A 13,741-nucleotide genomic window follows, 5' to 3' on the forward strand; every position below is an offset into this window, starting at 1 on the left:
AGCTGCAAAAGAACTAGTACTTTCCAACATGAAATACATTGATTTGGAATTTTGTAACTTCAATTGATTCATTTTACTTTCAACTCTTTCCCCCGTATTAAAATTCAATTGAAAGAGGAGGAATTCCTCAAGGACATTAGCTTTAATTAATAAAGGATGTGTGTGCCACCAGAAAAATCAGACATCCAAAATAAATAGGTTACAGTTGGAGTTATTTATAGACACTTAAGAAAAAGAGTGCAAGCATTTATAGAAGGAAAGGTGTATGTGTAAAGCAATAATGTGGTGCAATACAAGTAGTATTACCACTTCAGCCATTAATTCTTTTCTCCTACATGCAAAAAGTACTACATACTATATAAAGTCTCTTAATGCAATCAAACTAGCTCTTTCTGTTAAAAAAAAAAAAAGAAAAAAAAAAGAGGTAGCTCCTTGCCTGGATCTATGGATGTCAAGTGTCTGCCTAGAGAACAAATTTAGGAATCAAATTTAAAATGACGAAACAAAAGTGTTAGCATTTCCATTATGACACACTTACAACAATGGCCTGATTAAGAATAGGTGGCACCCTTTGCCTCTGGTGAATCCCCAACAAGATCTGTGAGAGTGTGAGGGGATCCAGGGGGTACATCTACACATGGATAAAGACTCTTGGCACGGCTGCAGCTGGCCCGGGTCAGCCGATGGGCTCGTGAGGCTTGGGCTGCAGGGCTAAAAATTGCTGTGTAGATGTTTGGGCTCAGGCTGGAGCCCAAGCTCTGGGACCCTCCAACTTCGCAGGATTTGGGGCTTCAGCCCAAGCCCAGGAGTCCACATGGTGATTTTTCAGCCCTGGATCCTGAGCCCAGCTGCAGGTATTTTCAATCCCTGTGTAGACATAGCCCATATTGTCAATGTGCAGGGGAACCCCCAGCTTTTTCAACAGAGGCCAGACAAATGGAATTCCTCTCCTACATATAGTTTAGTTCTATGCAGGGGACAATGCGGCCTTAAGCTTATTGTTCTCCTGTTTTATGGATCTTTTACTGCTTTTGCTATATGATGTAGGATCAAGGGGAAGATCGTGCAGTCTTAGCTTTGCCAATTAGTTCTTCCTTATTCATGTGAATAATCCTGATGAAATCAAAGCAACCCCTCACCTGGGGCTCCATTCCGCCCTTATTATGCTGAACACTTACTTATGTCACATGAGAAAGGGTGGCAGCCTTGGACCCTAACGGTCACATAAGGACTGTAGGATCTGGCCCTTGTTAATGGGAAAGACATAACGTATCTCTTTTAGAGACTGACCTAATTTTCAGCTTTTACTGTAAAATAATACCTTGTTTCTAAGCTGCAAAGTTTTTAGATCTGAAGTCTATGATCCCAAAAGAAAACAAAGCAAAAAACAACAACCACCCCCTAATCAAATGGATGTTGACAGCTGCACATGCTGAACATTGTGGAACAGCTAGATGACACTAAAGCTTTGGGACTGAATTCAAGTTCTCAGTCAGAGGCCTTTCCATCTCCAATAAAGCTGAAATGCAAACAAAAACTTCAGCAAAACAAGTAAATAAACTAACTCATTTAACTTTGTCAGCTATTAGATATCAGAAACGCATGTTAGATAGTAATGTGTTAGGCCATAAACTACAGCTGCGTGTAGTTGCATCTAAGGCCTTGATCCGAAAACAAATGAAGGGAATAAGAATCCCTAAATTGACTTCAGATGGGCTGTGAACCAAGCCCTAAATTAGTACATGTGAGAGCAAGACTGGCAAGTGATTGGCAAAGTTTATAAGGCAAAGTAACGTGGTTCTTTAACACAAGAAAGCCCTGTTAATTACATACTGTATATGGAAAAATAGATTAAAAATGTATGCTAGCCAGTAACCCATTTCATGATCCTCTGTGATAACAGGCTGCAACACTAAGTGTCAGCTAGGGAGTCAGAGATCTGGGATCAATTTCTGGCTCATCTACAGACTTCCTGAGTGACTATGAGTACATCACTTAATCTCTATATGCCTTGGTTCCCCATCTGTAAAATGAGACTAACAATACTTCCTTTTTTCTATCTGTTTAGTCTGAAAGCATTTGGGGGGAGGGGGGCAGAGAATGTCTTTTACCATGAATTTTCACAGTGCCTAGCACAATGGGGCTCTGATCTCAGTTGGGCCTTCCAGAGGCTACTAAAATAATAATAATATAATGTTTGAGAGTGAATGTATTGCTGTATAGTCAATAAAGCATGTTGTAGTCTGGGAGGAGTCCACAAAAGCAACAAAAATTAGTTAAGCTGAGGCCTGCAACCAGGGGGATTTAAATTGTGTTTGTCCTGATAACTGCAAATCACCGAAGTACCACTCCTACAGATATAACAAGTCACAGGTCCTAGACTACAGTATGTCTAAATCAGCCTTACTTTGTGAGGAGTATTAGAATCATGGATCTCCCTTTATGATGAGCTTACCTTAGACAGTTACCTGCCTTAGACAGGCTCACCAAATGTGAAGGATCAGGGCCTTCTGTGTAACTGAAATTCAGCCATTGAACAGAGTGCCTGTCTGGAAAGAATAATTCTGTAAAGGAAAAAGACATATGGAAAGTGAACTGAAATAGAGAAAATCCTTTAAATACACAAATACATGAATGAATAAATCACTTCAAAATAAATTTTAATGTAAAGATAGAGCATAGGTCACCCTAGTACCCAATCAGCAGGTACAAAAACACTTGTATAACCATTGGAGGTAGAAAATCAGCACTAGATTGCTCAGGATGGTGCTCACTCATTTTGCTGCACAGTGCGTGAAAGGTACAACTGCTTGCTTTGAGGCCAAGTGGTAAATGCTCAAAATGAAATCAGCTCACCCCTCTCAGAGCCCAAGTGTGATCCCTTAGGCTTGAGGCCAGTATTGCTTGATTCAAGAGCAAAGAGATGGAATTATTTGTAGAAACAGTATTTGTAGAGTGGGCCTACTTCAGCATTCACTATCCCAATTGTCTAATGGAGGAAGCTATTGATATAATGGGAGGAGACCCAGGAAAATGAAATGACAAATACCCTGTTCTCTTAGTTAAGACCTACCTTCAGAGAGAAGCAGAGCAGAATGAACGTTCTTTAAAACAAAAGGGCAATTGAAGAGAGGGGATATTATCATGAGACAGGAACCCTCATCATTTAAACAAGAGCTATTTCCCAAAGACTGAGAAAAGAATACTTGGATGAGGCGCTTTCTAAGGATATTGCTGCAAGAGTGCTCAGTGAAATGTAAGAAGAAAATATTAAGCAGTACATCTGAATGCACAGTATCTATACTAGGCTCAAATTCAGTTCACACTGTCAGGTATGCTGACCCCAAAAAGAAATATTACTTGCAGGGAGAACTATTTAATATTTAATCCAGTTTGTTAGGATCTTCCACTTACAGCAAGGGAAAATATGCATCCCCAATTCAATGGGACTCATAGTGTTTGCTTGGCTATGTGTTACTTTTTGAATGTTTTAAATGGCTTAGCCAAAACATGTTTTCCACTTCGTAATAAAGGGCCACATTCAGCTCTCAGTTAAATCATTGTAAATCCAGAATAACTCAACTGAATCTGGAATAAATCATACAGGTGTAATATAAATCAGGATTTGACCCAAAGTTAAAATCAATACAAATACCTTTTAAAAGTATGTAGATATTATCCTGGATTTTGTTACATCTAAATTACATTTTCTTTTACCATCAGGGATATCCTGTAATTACATATATTTTTTACTTAATATCTATATCTGAATATTAAATAGTAATAAAGACAAATTCTTCTAAATGTAAAAAACCTTGTTGTTCTAAGTCTTTGTTTCCATTTGTTTCACTGTATAAAGCATCCAGTACATCCTTGCATAGTTGTAATACATAGAATGCAAGTATTTTACTTTTTCTTTTATTGCAGAACTTATAATGAATGGATTCTAAAATTAAAAGTCTCTTTTTCTGCTCCTGAAATTTGAGGCACATTGATGGATTTTTTTTTTTTGTAACATGCTCTGTAACTTCTGAAGTAAACTGTACTTGCTTACAATACTACCTTTGTTTGACTTCACTTCAATTTGATTCAGCAAAATTAATATCAAGACCAAAAACCTTCTCAGAATGAGGTCTTCACTTGAGGGTAAGAATTGTACCACCCTCCCACAGGTCCAAAATCCCACTGCCATTGGTCAGGGTCAAATACCACTGGCTCTGCATTCTGAGTAATTCTGTGCCATTTGAGAAAGTGGAAGCCAAAGGTAAGTTTTACTACTTCTTTACTTGATTGGTAAATTGGATTCTTAAAGATGGAAATATTTTTTTTTATATTTGTTTTATTCTATAATGGAAAATACTAATTCAAATGAGGTAGATTACTGATGCTATTTACTTTATTTTTCTTCTTTAAACATTTCTTAGTTCCTTCCTGTGAAAGGTGTACATGATCTTCAACAAAATATTTGAACTGACAGCTACAGTAGATGCCAATATAATTACAGTGTGTTCCAATATCTGATGCTTAAAAAAAGTAAAGAGACACAAACTTTGCAAGCCGGTCCAGGTACTACAGTAACAGTTATAGAGATACAGTTTAATGGAGGTGAGAAGATAACTGATTACTTATTTTGTTGCTGATATTTGTTACGTGAGATAAAGTCTTTAAAAACTCATACATTTAAACTTTTATATCTAGGAAATGTAAAAATGGTTTTAAAATTATTTGAACATAAAGAAAACAAACAATTCTTAAATGATTAATTACATGTAATATTGATATACAGGAATGGCTTGGAAAAGTTTACACAAGGCAAAAAGAAACCTATGCCTGATACGTTAGTGATAATACACAGTATACTTTATTGTTGGACCTTTGGGGATGAATGCCAGAATCAAGCCAACCATAAAATGAGGCCAGTAACAATCCTGACAAAAATAGGGAAGAGAAAATAAAGACAAAGAAAAACAAATTATTTCATGTTTACTTTGGTTATTAAACCAGCACCAAACATTTAAAAAACCTGGGACTACAGAACTGAGTGAGGGCCGTAACGAATGTATTCTTCTTATATTTGAAGGATCTGCAATAGAATTATTTGTAAAAAAAAAAAAAAAAAAACAACTTTAATAATCTTGTAAGACACCACTGAAAAGCTGCCATTCAATTAAGACTTGCTCAAAGACTAGCTAAGCTGTCTCTAGGTTTTCCCAGAAGCAGATAAAAAAATTGTTTGAAAAAGCACTGGAAGGAAAAATGAGTGCCTTGTGCTGTTCATCATCCCCACTGGAATTTCATATCCTCGTGCCTAAACCTGCTTCATAAAGACCTTCTTTCAAGTAGCTGAAGTTCACTCTGTTGCTCAAAGTATGCAACCTCAAAAGGAAAGGCTCTCATGAATTTCTTATCTTTCATACACTGGGTAGTTTAAGCAGCTAGAATTTATAAATGAAATAATAAAATACCATAATACAACTGAGGATTGTACTTAGCATCATAGGGAGTACGGTTTATTAGTCCTTATTGGACCTATTCATCAATTATTACTGTCAATACTCCTGTTGAAATCAATCATAGCTATAGGTAAGTAAAGGATTGAATAAGGAATGATAAATAGAGCCCTACATGTGGATATTTTAGATAACAGTGAATGGATCACTTCAGCATGAGAGAGAAGGAATGTTAATATTCAATCCTATTTTGGATTTTCTACTGTTTATTAAAATATGGAACATTTAAATCAATTTCACGTGTTCGATATTCTAGCTGGGGAGAAGAGGTGACTATGTCACACCACCACTGCTCATTGGAGCGAGTGGGTAAGAAAAAATGGAGCATACCATTCCTTTAAGTAGTGGGGGGGGGACATAACTGCTTTTATTTTTTTCAGTTGGAAATCTGCAGAAGGGATATTTTTAAAATATATCTTGCCTTCCAACTAGTTGAAATGCCATAGTTCAACATATTGGTAAACAGAGTAAAAGTACTTGAAATAAGGTACTACCGGAATTGTGGAAAAAAGGTTCTACTCTTGTTGGGTTTGTAGGGGAAATATAAAATTCTGTTGCTGGATATTTTGAAAGGTCAATCATGGTTACTGTGATGTATAAAAAGTCTACTAATTTGGCCCTTGATTAGCTTCTCAAAGTCATTTTATGGTGGAATTGAAAGGGCCAATGTTATGAGAGTCAAAATGTATTCCACTTTCAGCTTTTCAGAGCTATTCTCATAGAGGCGAGTTTTGTCAAGAAATTCTCTGTTAATGCTCTCCTGATACACGTGAAAATCAGTGGGCCAGATCCTAAGCTGTTGTAAATCAGCACATGCTCAGTGAAGTCTGCAGAGCTATGCTGATATATACCGGCAGTGGATCTGACTGAATGATCCTGATTCAAATGAAATCATAAGGTATCTTCACAATAACATAATAATCAATTAATAAATACTTTCAATCAATGATCCTGGAATTTTTTAAAAAGCTCCTTAGCCTTCAGAATTCTTGCCAAATTGCATATCCTGCTTGTATAAGATTGAAATTTTGCAGGTGATTTGCAATTATGTATTTATGCATATTATGTTTCCATTTAGAAATAATTGAACAATGAAGACATTTGCAAATATTTTTCTGGGACTTTTTATCTTTGAGGCCATTGTGGCTGCTCCTACAATAGATACCTTAACTTATGACTCTGAAACCTATGACGTAGCATTGGAAGACTTGGATAATCTTTATGACTACAATGAAAACCTCCCCGTGGACCAGGCAGAGGTAATCTGAACTTCACTTATTTTGCTTTTCCAAAAAGTACAATGCATAAATGCAGTGGTTATTTAGGATTTTTTTTAACTATTCATCATTGAGACAGGTCAATCAGTGTGGGGGCTATTGCCTAGAGTTGACTCAACAGTTTTCTGTGTAATTTAATATACCATATTTAACACATGATTTCTCCCCATCTTCACATGTGGTCCAAATTGTGCCCCTGAATTTTTTTGAGCTAATCCTTGAGATTATAGCCAATAGCCTCTGTTTCCCTTAGCTCTCCTCACTTGGCTCTGATACATGTTGGAGGCTCTCATGGTGGTGCCACTATGTTGGTGGGACAAAAGCGAGAAATGGAGAAAGTTGGGATAGAAGAAACATCCACAGCTCCCCATAAAGTGGGATAGAGCAAGGCTGTTTCCTGAGGTTGCATTATGGAACAATGATTACACGGGATACAGGTATTTCAGCCCATAAGTTCTTTCTATAACTTCTGGCACAGAGACAAAGGAAAGGAGGAGGGAAGGAAAGGGGAAAAAGAGAAAAGAGAGAAGGGAAGAAAGATAATTAAGGAGAAAAGACAAAGAGAAAATGATTAAACAGATTATAGTCCACTCCTGCTGTAAGGATTTAGGCAAACTCCCAAAGAGACAATGGGGGTTTGCCTGAGTCAGCACTGAGTGCTAAGAAAATATGAAGAATAAAAGAATGTTAAATAATGTTAGATTTAGATAATAAAAACAAGACTTTTATTAAATATTATATGTTGGGGGTTCTGAATCTGAATCCTTCCTATGCCATCAGATGCTGATTAGGGCACAAACAAAGCTCCGCCATCCCTGTCTGGTCCCCACCCTTTGACGTGCTTAGTTTGGACGGCCCTGCCAGGAGTAAAAGTTCTTACCCTCACAGTTCTCAGGGTCATTGGAATGTGCAAGATTGCATCAAGGCGCAGTCCCCACCCCACAAAGTTTTGGTGCTCATTACCTAACAGAATTATATAGGTTTATAGGAGTGGTTATTGTTTTAGTGTTTCATGATTGAGGACAGTAACTTGTAACTATATAATAAACATTTCCCAGCAATCAACAGTCAAAGGACAACTTACTAAAAAAAAGTAAGTAGGCCAGAGTCAGATGGTGTAAATTAGCATAGTTTCATTGAAATTAATGCTGAATACTAGCAGAGAATCTGGCCCTAAGATCATAAACACTTTCATGAGCTCACTGATGTAGTGCAGGGGAACTGTACTGTTCCTTTTAAAATAGGGAGGAAGATTTCTGCTAAGCCAGAGATCAGGCTTTATTCAAAAGTGTTTGAAATGGGTTTAAAATGTTCCCAAAATACAAGACCCACAATGAGCTGGTTGCTCTCAGAGATGTTTGCAAACAGCCTGCTAATGACCATCTTCCTTCCCTGCTCCAGAGACAACACAGTCATGGTGAAAAGGTGGCTGACTCTTCCCTACAGAGATAACTCACCTTAGTCTATCTCCCCAATGCACAGCCCCCATTTGCAGACACCCAGCTCTCCCCACACTTGTGTTTCCTGCATGTCTTCCCTGGGAAATTTACCTCCACTCACTGAAAGCCACAGCTGCATGTCAGCTGAATATATTTGATGTTGATTAATATGGGATACCTATGCCTTGCTGCCATCTGGGGAAGAAAAGGAACATACACCACTACTGTAGGGCTTCTCATACTTAATTTTCCACCTGCTTCTCTTCCTTTGTGATGTCCTAATTAAATCAGTAAATATATTACACCACCGAATGTTAGTGGTGAATCTAATAAATCTATTCTTTTTGAGAGTTGCCCAGTAAGCTCCCATCTCACCAAAACATGGAGTGACTCTCTTTACCAAATTCCAACAATTAAGGATCGAAATGGGGCTAGCCTTTTGTTGCTCACTTCCTGCTAAACAGAAGTGCAGGGTTCAGTGCTTAATTTGTACCGGGGTTTGTCTGACTGAGCTCCAGCACCTCTAGGCTTGGTTGTTCATAGCCCTGGCATCTCTGGGCTCCCAGACAGCAGCCACTGCTCTCCAGCTGCCAAGCTCTCAAGTCAGCACTGCCATCAATAGCAGTGCAGAAATAAGGGTAGCAGGATACGGTGTATCGCCACCCTTACTTCTGCACTGCTGCTGGCAGCAGCACTGCCTTCAGAGCTGGGTGCCCGGCCAGCAGCCATCACTCTCCGGCTACCTAATCTGTGCTTAATTTGTGCTGGAGCTTGCCTGGCACCTCTTTCATTACAAATTAAGCACTGGCGGGGTTCTCAGCCCAATCTTTGCTCCCACCAACCAAAGAGAAGAAGTCTCTCTCCATCTCAATTTCCCTCCACTTCCCTATGAAAGTAATAAATGGGAGGGGTGAGAGCCCTTCAATAGGAAAGAAATCAGAGATGGAAAAGCCCTATTAAATTGTTTAATCAATCTCTCTCCTGAGACAGGATTGTCTCCTATTACTGAGCAGCTCATTCAGTCATTTTTAATTCCTTTTGTGATGCATCATCCATCACAACACTTGGAAGGTTTTGTAGTTTAAAAGACCTCCTGGTAAGAACATTTTCCAGCTATCTAGCCAAAAATTTCCTTTGCTTAGTTCCATCTCATTACTCCTTCCATGTCCCATCCTGAACAAGTCAAGGAACTCATAGTTCCCTGAAGTCAATGAGAGTTCTGAGTGCTCAGCATTTTTGAAAATCAAGCCACTATAAAGTAGGTGTTTAAATATGGATTTAGGTGCCTAGGAACCTAAATTTAAAAATTGTGGTCATACATTTTGTTTGTAGCAATTAAAATGTAATTTATCTACTCATTCCATCACTCCTATGTCTCCTATCTGACATGGAATCCAATTGTACTTATAGATCTGAGCTACATAAAGGGCTCTGTTTAACAGAAATGATTCATGCAAGGCACAGATTATAGGTATTGATATGAAGTGATGAGTGATAGTGCAAAAACTCAGGCTAGCTATAGAAATACAGTCTATCCCATTTATGGATGGCTGCTCTTTAGGGTCCTGACACACTTCCATTCACTTCAGTGGGCTTTAGATCAAGCCTTAGATCCTTAAGGTAGTGTAGACAATTACTCTACCTCTTGCATTAAGGACTTTAAAGTCAAGTGACCTGTGAACTTGAATTAACTTTATTAGAACAGCCTGTTTGCCTGTAGATGAAGGGTAATTTTTTCAAAGTGCCTGATTTACACACCAACATCCCATTAAATTTCAGTGGGACCTAGACACCGAAGTCAGTTAAGTGCTCTTCAAAATTTTACCCAACAGGTATTATACCTGGGTATTCAAATATGCAAGCACCAAGTTCAGTTATATTTCTGCAGACTGGGAAAAGAAATAAATTGAAAGTCTGAGTTCATTCACCATATAGGTCAGTGATAAACAGTGGATGAGAGAAAATTCAGGTCCATTTTATTTAAAAAGAGAGAGAGTGCACTTGATATTCTTTTATGGAAGTCCATCTCTTCACACTGGAGATCATGTTGTCTGTGAAGTGAGCACCATCTCAGCACTGAATTAATAGATGTGGAAAATGACAACCCTTAGACATTTATCTTGAACATGAGCCCAAATAAAGAGCTTGTCACTTTTTCTAGACTTGCAAGGGTCCACTGATGTGAAGCTGCTGGAAGGAGCATAAGCAGATGATCTTGCAATAAAGTGAAGTTATATGAGTGTGTTCTCGGAACTGAATGCTTGAGAAACTTAGTCCCTAACTTTCCCTCTGCCCTTTGGGGTTTGTTGGTAGGATGTATCGGGATGAGTGAGCCTGAAGAGAGGTATTGGTAGGAAGGTGTGAGAAGGAAACCATTTCGGAGGTAGGTGAGGAAAACAGCAGCTATAATTAGTGGAAGAGATCATGGTGGGAGTTGTGGGCACTTTAAAAAAAATTACTTAAAAATAAATAAATCTGGCCAACAAGGTAAGGGAGCTCAGAGAAGAGGTCTGGTTGGGTAACTTAAGCAGCCTACTAGAGGCAAAGATGGCCTTAAAGATCCTATCAATTTATTTCCTCTGATTCTGAGGAGAGTATATTTCCTTTAAATTTTGTGCTTGGGATACAGGTCTAGGGGTTCATTTCTGTGTCTTCTGTTTTAGAGATTCTTTCCTTGGGGAATCTTTGTATTCCAGTGAAAAGAAATGAATACTGGTATTTTTATAGACTCCATGGACTATTTTCTGTGAATTATGTCACCTAGCTGGTGGTTGTTGAAGGGATCTCCTGTGAAGCCTCTGATTTGTTAGTGCAACTTTAAGGTCTGTAGAGTTAACAGGCTGCAAGGATACTGCCAGTGAGCCCCTGAAGTCCCTTCCCACTGTATGTGGATAACGGACCTAACTTCATCTCCTTCAATGTGTTCGTCTGGTATTCTAAGTGTGGTGGGAAACACAGTATATGGATGTTAGAAAGGGCAAGATAGCTGAGGTTGTGTATTATTTAGGAGAAATGTACTCAATCCTTAATCCTAACTAGGAAGCAGTATAATAGGGAAGGCTAAATTTTGGCTATGAAACCCAAAGTTGCTTCTAGCACCATTGCCTTGAGACCTGCAAGTTCTACTATGGCTTTCCAACTGAAGGAAATTTATTGTCGGAGAGCCTTAAGAAAAGAAAAGAGGTAATTCCATTTAGAAATTTATGTGGTGTTTGTAAACAGACTAGCGTTAACCCACAGACAACAGGAAAAAGAAAATAAATGCAAGAACCAGGAAGAAATGCTGAGGTCCTGACAGAATGAGGCTAGGAAGGAGTGATTTAAAAGGCAGCCTTGAAACTTTAATAGGGTTTATCTTCTGAAACTGACAGACAATCATAGTTTAAATATGTTGAAATACCACATCTTTTCCTCATAATAGTTTTTATTAATGATTATTTATATTATAGTAGCAACCAGAGGGTCCCAATCAGTCTTGGGGCTTCCTTGAACTAGGTTCTATAAAAAACATATACAAAGTAATATTTTCTTCCCCAAAATTGGTATAATCAAAAGACCAGATTGTCAAAGGCACTACTCATATGAGTAAAATGATCACTGATTCAGGGGTTCAGAGACTTTCATTCAAAGAGGGCTTACACTAAATCTCTTAAATGAAAACTGGATTTGAACAGCATATAAGACAATATTGAAAACTGGAGACTGATTTATGCATATTTCAGCTAGTAAACTCAAAAGAAAATCCTAGCACAGTCTGATTACAGAATATATTTAAACATGACTAACCTCTCTTCCTTACAGCAGACAAAGCTGCTTTATAGCAGAAGGACAAATTAAGACTACATCTACACTATGAACTAGGGGTGTGATCCCCCGCTCTTGTAGAGTTACTTGTACAAGCTTGAGAGGTAGCACAAACATAAATAGTAGTGTAGCTGTGGTAACATAGGCCATGACAAGTACGTACCCATGGGGTTCAGGCGAGTATGTACGCGGCCCCACTAAGCCATATCACCACTACTGCTGCTCATGCTACCAGGGCTATTTACACTTGTGCTAGCTCAATGGGCTCCAGCAAGAGTATGCTGCATGAGCTAGGAATCACACCCCAGCTTGTAGTGTAGATGTAGCCTAAGAGATATTGAGATGGAAGTAAAATATTTTCAACTGAGATGGGGAAAATGAGATACAAGATGGCTATGCTAGATGATAGGAGCTAAGGAAACAGTAGCAAGTTTAAGAGAATGGACAGAGATGAGGCCAGGTCAAGACAAGTGAAGAAATTGGGTTAGGGAGATGATGGCAGGAAAAGGGTTAAAACAACACAATATCCTGTGACTGGTATTGGGAGTGCAAGGTGGGAAACTGAGTCACAAATCCATCCAATTTAGGCTTAATTAATTTTGACCTTATTTTATACAATTTCAGACAGATTTGTTATAATGTCTGTCCATATGCTTATGCCAGACAAAGAGATAAGATGGACTTGGTAGAGGGCCCAAGTTACCACATTCCTGGGCTCTGGGAAGGTCTCCTGTACCTCATGATGGTAGTCACTGCCTCAGATCTGGTCCTTCAGTCCTGTTCCTTCAGTTTCTGGCCTGGTGCTTGCCCAGTTTGGGTCTTTATCACTTGGACCTTTTTATATATTTCCTCATCGTGCATTACTTAACCTTTCTCCAATCAACATTAAGCACATTAATCATTTGTTTTAGGTAATATGCATGTGCAATCTTCAATTTACACAACTTTTGCTATTTATTCAATTTCCATATCATTCTACTTCTGTGTCACCCTGCCTTTGGGATTTCCCAGTAAAGTGGGCTTCTTGTCATTATAGGTTTACGTATTTTACCTAAAATCATCCAGCACATGTTGTCTTTGTCCTGTCATCAGTTACATCAGCAATTCCATGTAAAAAGAGAATTGGAAGAACACCACTCACGTCAGGCAAAGCTTTGGCTTAAATGTAACCTTATCTAAACTCATTCACTATCCACAATTTTAAATTACTGAAGTGTAACTAACAAAACTCTTAATCTGAATATTCTGCAATTCTTCATCTAAATAAATATCATTATTTAGCATGTGTGTGTTATCATACACACATAGGGGGTAAAAAATGCCACAGGCTTAAAATGTCAGAATTTCTTTATCTTCTTTAAAACATAGGTTTTGAGAGACTTTTTAACTCAGAGTACAACCCTAGGTTTGCAATACATTACAAAAAAGCTTTGTTAGTAATTGTCCATGTATTGCATTTTAAGGGGTGTCTTAATTTTAGGGCCTTAATAGTCAAAACTGGGGAATAAGAGCCTACACAGAGGATGGCTCAGAAGACTGGTAATTGTCTGCATACTATTTTATCACATACTCATTGGCTTGAACTTTGATAAAGTTAAAGTTATTATTTCTCAGCTGCCCACACAAAACAAATGTGTGGTGTTAGTGTACACGCACATATGACTACAAAAATCTACCTGCAATTTGCCAACAGGTGTGCCATCTCATCTGA

The 13,741-nt window shown here is 38.3% G+C and overlaps 1 protein-coding gene across 1 annotated transcript in view; it reads left to right on the forward strand.

Annotated features, from left to right (window-relative positions):
• Nucleotides 1–6,601: 6,601 nt before the first annotated feature.
• The window catches only part of EPYC (epiphycan), a 28,781-nt gene continuing 21,641 nt past the window's right edge, over nt 6,602–13,741 (forward strand). The window contains exon 1 of the mRNA XM_073331070.1: nt 6,602–6,769. Coding sequence (XP_073187171.1) covers nt 6,602–6,769 — 168 coding nt within the window. The remainder of the gene's footprint in view (nt 6,770–13,741) is intronic.

This window comes from Lepidochelys kempii, chromosome 1 (genome assembly GCF_965140265.1).
Source record: "Lepidochelys kempii isolate rLepKem1 chromosome 1, rLepKem1.hap2, whole genome shotgun sequence".
Taxonomy (NCBI): domain Eukaryota; kingdom Metazoa; phylum Chordata; order Testudines; family Cheloniidae; genus Lepidochelys; species Lepidochelys kempii.